At 33.1% G+C, this 7,245-nt stretch overlaps 1 protein-coding gene across 1 annotated transcript in view; it reads left to right on the top strand.

The window, feature by feature from the left end:
* The first annotated feature begins 451 nt into the window (after positions 1–451).
* LOC136982864 (RING finger protein 141-like) overlaps positions 452–7,245 on the top strand; it is a 41,808-nt gene continuing 35,014 nt past the window's right edge. Inside the window, exon 1 of the mRNA XM_067279410.1 lies at positions 452–595. Within this exon, the coding sequence (XP_067135511.1) occupies positions 471–595 (125 nt within the window). The 5' untranslated portion in view covers positions 452–470. The remainder of the gene's footprint in view (positions 596–7,245) is intronic.

Here is a 7,245-nt window from a genome sequence, read left to right as displayed (position 1 = left end):
TTTCTATAAAACAGTTTTACACCGAATAGAAATTCCACATTTAACATTAATTCCATATTTTCTCACAAGAGGGCGGTATGTAATCTTACAGCAATATTTTGTTGTTATTCTATGTTAAAGAAGTATTAAAAGGTTGGTTTGGTGTCATTTTAATTAATTTACATATTTTGATTAATCAATTTCTTAATTACTAAATAATAAAAAAATTTTAAAATCACAAAATAATGATTTTGTACATTAAGAAATTTATAATTTGTTTTGTTTCATTTTTATACGTTGGTTGAAATTTACAGGATAATATTTTTTTGTTATTAAATCGATCGCGAAATCTACAAATATTTACAAAAATAATAGAAATAATTTAAAAAATGAAAAGTTTCCCATTCTTTAAATTATCTATATAACTTTTTATGTTATTTATAAAAATAATTTATATTTTCTATTTAGATACTTCTGTGAAATGGTGCTCAATGGGTCAAATATCTTGCATTGAGAAAGTCTCTGAAGATTTCTACCTTCAGTCTGTAATGAAAATTGATTTAAGTTCTCTCACGTACAGAGAATTTTTGCTTCGAATTTATGAATTAAATGTAATGTGAGTAACAATTCAAACAATGCATAAAATAATTTCCACATTATCTACAATACTATTTACACCATTACTAAACCTTTAATTCCGGTAACATAGTGTTTAATAGGATATCAAACTATAATATATTATAAATAATATGAGTTTAATCGTTAGCGCTGCCATGGTCCTCACATAAGTACTGTGGCAATGCTAACGATTAAACAACTTGTATTATTTATGGTTATATGGGATCCTCAAATAATAAGTACTGTACATATGAATGGCCTTATATGTATACAGTGGAATCTTGGTATATGACCTTAATCCATTTCTTATGTTTTGACTTATACCGAATAGGATGTATACCAAACCAACCTTTCCCATAAGAAGTAATGTAAAAATGATTAATCCGTTCTCATGTATAAAGTTCCCTCTTGATATGGTATATTAATGGGTTGTAAAATAATTTAAACACTGAGCACATTAATAAAAAAATTAATTTTATTATAGGTTTTTAAAGTTATTACAGTATATTGTATTATGTTATTTAAATCATTAAATCAAAATCAAATCAAATCAAACTCTTCTTAATATTAATAATCTGTTTAGAAATTGATTTAACCCCTTTTGCAACATTAGCAGATTTAATAATGTCTTTATTTTTCAAGATTGTCGATATCGTCGTTCTTGGAATATGGTATGCAACAGTTAAATCTCAACACGCATGCCACCTTCATATTCCTTGACAATCTCTTTTTTCAGTTCCATTCTGATTCTAGTCATTTTTTTAGTTTTCTGTTGCTTTTCATTTGTCTTTTTGCAATTTATGATTAATAAAAACAATAAAATTTTACTTACAAATTAAAATCAGAAGAAATTTAACAAAGTTATAAACCGAGGCACCGCAAACATCTAGTCTGGTCTAGTACACTGATAGTGTTACTTGTTCATAGATGGCGCATATAATTGAATTAAGTCGTATACCGAGCAAAATTTGTTTCATCCAAACAGGATGTATTCCGAATTGGACGTATTCTAAAGCAGACATATATCGAGGTTCCACTGTATATTGAATTCATGTAAATGCCACCGTTAGGTTTAATTTTGAGTTATGTTCCAAATTTTTAAATTTTAATGCATTTAAAAAACATTCAATTCCAAGCATTCCGTTTTTGGAATACAATTTGTTTAAGAACCTGAATCAGATTTTGGGTAAGGTCAAAAGCGTTAGTTCGATATTGTATGAAATGCTTTGTTACCAGAATTAAAGGTTTAGTAATGGTGTTCATTGGTACCGGTAATTAGACTAGAAGATATTGTTAATACTATTTGTTTAAGTAGCCAAATTAAACTATTTTAAAAAGTCTAATCATTATCAAAAATATTTTTGTTTGGCTGTAGAAGAAGCATTTTCAGATATAGTATGTAACTTTGACCATAATCCATTGATCAAATAATAATAGATATTTCTTTGTGATGCTATTTAAATTTAAGGATGATATATTGTTTCATAGTAAATTTTTAATTAATAATTAATATTTTTATCTACATAGAATAAAAATATTAATTATATTCTGTTATTTTAATAATTTAACCATTATTTTTTAAATCAGAGAGGTTTGTATTAATAATGCACAATATCACATGGTATCTGAATCTTTTAGATTTATTCTAAGTTGATATTTCATGATAAATGAATGTTGTTGAAAAATGAAAATTTTTATTATTAAATCTGATTCTGATTAAATTTTATAGGTTTTTCTTCTTGGTCTATAAAAATGAGATATAAGAAATTTTATCTCAGCTGATTGAGAGATATAAAATTAATATCTAAATATTTCTTTAGAATGTTGCTTATAAAATACCTATAATTCTGATTATGATTGTAATTATAATAAATAAATTAATTTTGAATAAATTAAGAAATTGCTTGAATAAATTAAGAAATTTATTTAATATGCCTTCACAAAATATTATGTCTTTGAGGCAGTCAGCAAAATGTTCTTGAATATTAGATTTCTAAGTATGCCGTAAATGTTTTTATGCTTTATTCAAATTGTATTAATATTTTAGTGATTGTATTGTTCTGATATTTAAAAATAAACGAAAATTACGGATTCCAGTTAAAATACGGAGGCCATGGTAATCTGAGCTCCTGTTTTGGATTGTAATTTCAGTGGATATTTTGGATATCAGTTCAAGTGTGGTACACCGTTAGAAAGGACTTTGTTTGCTGGTTCTTAGGTCACCTTAATTGTTTTGATAGGTTAATTAGGGGAGGAGTTAGAGGGGTTTTAATTTTGTAACTTTGGTAGGTTAAAGAGGGTGGGGACCTAAGGTTAGTGGGGCAGGAATTGGGGGCACAAATAGGGGGTCCTTATCTAGGTCGGGGTGATTTTGGTAAAGTTCTGTTAAGTTTCCTACGTGTTACACTAGTTTAAAATACAGTGGTGCCTCGTATAACGTACGCTGCGAACAACAGACTTTCTGTTTGGCCATTATGACTCGAGCAACGGAGTGGCTGCGAACAACGGACTTTCCGGCATAATTGGCGACTGCTCCATGGGTGCATTTTTTAATAGCGGTCGCTCTGCGTCTCCGCTACTACAGGAGTGCGCTGCTGTTTGTAGGCATTTAGGAACGACGGTGAAAGAAAGAAAGATGACAGCACTCGCACTATCGATAGTATCGTGATGGAGGGATGTATAATTCTAAAATATGAGCTTTTAAAGGAAAAAAGAAGGGTCCCAATTGTAAAATTTAACCATAAAATGGATTATTTGTTGAAAGAGCATTCAAAATAGCCACGAAAAAAATTAGAATGCTGGCAATCATTCGAAAAAAATTCGTAAAGACACTTACATCACCGGGTGCGCTAACTCGCGCTTTCACAATTTCTAAATTTTCATTCATAAAACCACATAATGGACCCAGAAACGAAACTACCTGAGCCATGGAGGATGCCATGTTGCTTTCCACTGTAAACTACTGCTACAAGAAGCCGTTTTTGCCGTTCGACGGCGTGCACTTCCACCGGAATTTAGGAGCGCATTCCACAGGAATTTTTAAACGGATGTTGCTCGCGCAGAAATAAAAGAACGCACCCCATGTTCATTTTTTATGATACAGTACGGTTATCTTATGCTGCGGAATCAATTAGATGTTTTAACATGTATTTCTATGGGAAAATGCGTTTCGTATAACGGACGTTTCACTTAACGGATTTCATCCACCTGGAACAGATTCAGTACGTTATATGAGGCACCACTGTATACTTAGTTCATTATGTATATTTTTAAATATAACGAGCTTTGTAACGGCCTTTCCCGGCATAGTAACGGTCGTAACAGTCTTTTCTAACAGCCACTTTTTTTTTTTTTTTTTTTTTTTTTTTTTAAGTGGGTTTTCAGTACTTAAGATTTATTTGGGGTTAAAATTTTGTTGTTTTAGGTTAAATAAGGTTAAATAGTTAACTTTTATTTTAATTAGTCAATTTTCTAGCTGTCTTTGGTAGTTGAATTATTTTCAACTGTATTTAACGGATTAGTAGTCTTAAGTACTCTAGATTATTTTAATTGTATTTATTAATTAATTATTGATCTTTCTATGCCTTGTTTTTGTCATTATATGGTTGTGTTAGTCTTCATTCTCCAATTTTATCTTCGTTTCAACTGGAGGGTTTTCTGTATATCTTGGGCTCTTGAGGAGGTGGCCAGTTCTGCTCCTCCTCTCCCTCCACCAAGTTGCACAGGTTGTTAGTAGGGTTTGCACTTCACTCATTTTTCGCCTTAGCCCCCTCAAGCTTTTAGTGTTGTGTGCTATTCAGCTATGGCTTCTTAGTGCACGGCCTCCGAGCAGAGTATTATTATGGATGATAATTTTGAAGAATCATTTACAACTCCTGAAGACTGTATCATTCACAAGGCAGGTGAGCTCCTAGGTGGGATCTTAGGTCTCTTGCCAGAAAATAATGGTAATTACATTACTAAGCCGCAAAGGATGGTAGTACGGGAGAAGGTAACTAAACTCTTTGGATGTGTTAACCAATTGCTTGGCATTGTTAAGGAAGCTAGAAACAATCGTGCTTCTTCTCAACCCACTACTACTGCTCCCAACCAATTATCTTATTCAGAGGTCCTTACAACCAACTTAAAACAAAGCAAGACGACATCTGTTATTCAGAAAACTTTGAACAACAAAATTGACAAAGAAGGCTTGGGGGGGCAACCATGCGGTGCTATACCCTAGGCAAACAGAGCATTCTCTGTTTGCCTAGGGTCGAGGATAAATATGGATGAAGTAGCTAAAACAATCAAACAAAGGGTTGAACCCCATCGTATTGGGGTACAGGTAAAGTCTGTCTTTAAAATTAAAAGAGACGGAATATGCGTTTGAGTGAAGAACACGAAGGATTGCCAACTATTGACTAACGCAATTCGAGCCTTACCCGAGGTAGCTGATAAAATTGAATGCAAACAGGCAGAGGGCAGGAAACCGTGCTTAATTTTTCTTAATGTCCCTGATTCTATCTCAGCAGAAGAAATACCTGTGGCACTATTTGAGCAAAATGATATTTGGGGTCAAATAAGAAGAGAAGAATTACTACAAGACTGTAAAGTTCGGACAATTATACATAGGGGAAGAGTGAAATAAAATTGTGGTCACATTGTTCTCTCGGTAACTCCTAAGATCCGTCAAGTAATATTAAACAGTAAGTATGTTCTCTGGGTTGGGCCAGTGTACGTGTAGATGACTTTGTACCACTAATTAGATGTTACAACTGTTGCGGTTATAATCACATGGCCTGTGACATATACCTGCAGCCAATGTGGAAGAGAGCATAAATATACAGATTGCATGAGGAAACACAAAACACCATCATGCATTAGTTGTAAAGAACACAACGAGAATCAACCTACTAATAAACACATTACTAAAGATCATAATGCTTTTAATGCACAATGTCAGATCACTCAGAGATTAAAGCAACAAAGTATCAAACAAACAGACTATGGCATATAACAATATAACAAATATTGCTGAAAACTGCGGAAGATTGGAATTCCGATATACTGTTAATCCAAGAACCGTACCTGGTGAACAACAGTATTGTCCGGTTCAGGAAATGGAGGAAGTATCCTCTACAAGACTATACAACCCGTATTACTACCGGTATTTTGGTACATAACAAGAATCTCAACACTCAGTTTTGTCCTACTTGCAGTACTGAAAGGGTTACTACCATCCTGCTAACTTTTGATAATGACGTCTTGTACCTCTCCTCTGCCTACTGCTCTCCTAATGATCAGCTCGAGAACCTTATCAATGATCTTGACAATACACCTATCCCTTGTTTTACATGGTACTTCTTTTACACGTTTTTGCTTTTACACGGTTTAAAAAATTAATGTAGAAAATAAACTGGCTATGATCAAAAGGAACAATTTTTAACTCTAATCTACATCTATATTCTAACCACCTTAATTATATGTTATAGTTGACATTTAGGATACTAGGTGACAGTTTTATTTGAATCCGTCAAATAGTAACCGATAAACCGATATAAGGTACTCCCCATATGCATGAAGTTCATTGCACATAGTTTTAAACCAGAAAATTTTAATTTTTCATATTCATAAGTAACAAACGATTACATTATTTTTAATTACATTTTTTACATTACATTACATTACACAATTACATTACATTTTTATGAATCTTTCAGATTTTATTTTTTGTTCCTTTGTACTTTGTATTTAATTAATAAAAGAATATATTTTTTTTTGCCTTTCAATATTTTTGTTTGATTTATGTACAGTACCTTTAAAAAATTGAAAAAAATTCATAATTAATAAACAACGAAATTATGCGTTTTTTGCATACTTTTCGATTTACATGGTTTTACATTCAAAAAGATACAAATTCGATTTACACCCGTTTTTCTCAGGAACCTATCTTCTGTGTAAATCGAGGGATAGGTGTATAAACAACTCTATTGGTCATCACCCATGGCTTATTGGGGGTGATTTAAATGCCAAATCTACAATTTGGCACAGTCTGTTTGGTGACCCCAGAGGACACCTTATACAAGGTGTCCTCTGGGGTCACCAAACGGACTGTGCAAAACGGTCAAAACGCATTCTGGAGATTCCACCAGTATATCCGGTAGAATCTCCAGAATATCCGGACTAGCAACACTAACACTGAGGCCAAATACCACACAGATTGGCATCAGTTCAAAGATGTGTTCAGGGACATCTGGTTGGAGGCTAACCCTTATAAAGCGGACATCAATAAATTAGTGGACACCTATTCTAACTCCATTCTCCAAGCTTACCACAAGGCAACCACTAGTACTGTTAGCAAAAAGAAGAGGGGCACCTTGGTGGAACAAGGACCTGGAGGTGTTAAGGCAGCAGGTGAGGGCTAACCTTAAGTGCCTCCAAAGGTCCCGGGACCCCATTAACAGAGAAGACACCAGGAATAAATATAAGCAATCTCTGAACAATTACAAAACGTAAATTAATAAGGCTCAGACACAGGCCTGGAGGGTCTTCTGTACTAAAATGGGCAATCTTTCTGTTTGGTCCGATCCTTATTACATAGTTTGTAAGCCAAGAAAGAACACTAGTATCCCAATTAATCTTCGCAAAGACAATGGGGATCATACTACA

Source organism: Centruroides vittatus, unplaced genomic scaffold, assembly GCF_030686945.1.
Source record: "Centruroides vittatus isolate TY-2023 unplaced genomic scaffold, ASM3068694v2 contig_866, whole genome shotgun sequence".
Taxonomy (NCBI): domain Eukaryota; kingdom Metazoa; phylum Arthropoda; class Arachnida; order Scorpiones; family Buthidae; genus Centruroides; species Centruroides vittatus.
Note: the sequence above shows the minus strand (reverse complement) of the source record. Positions and strands in the feature narration are given on the sequence as shown.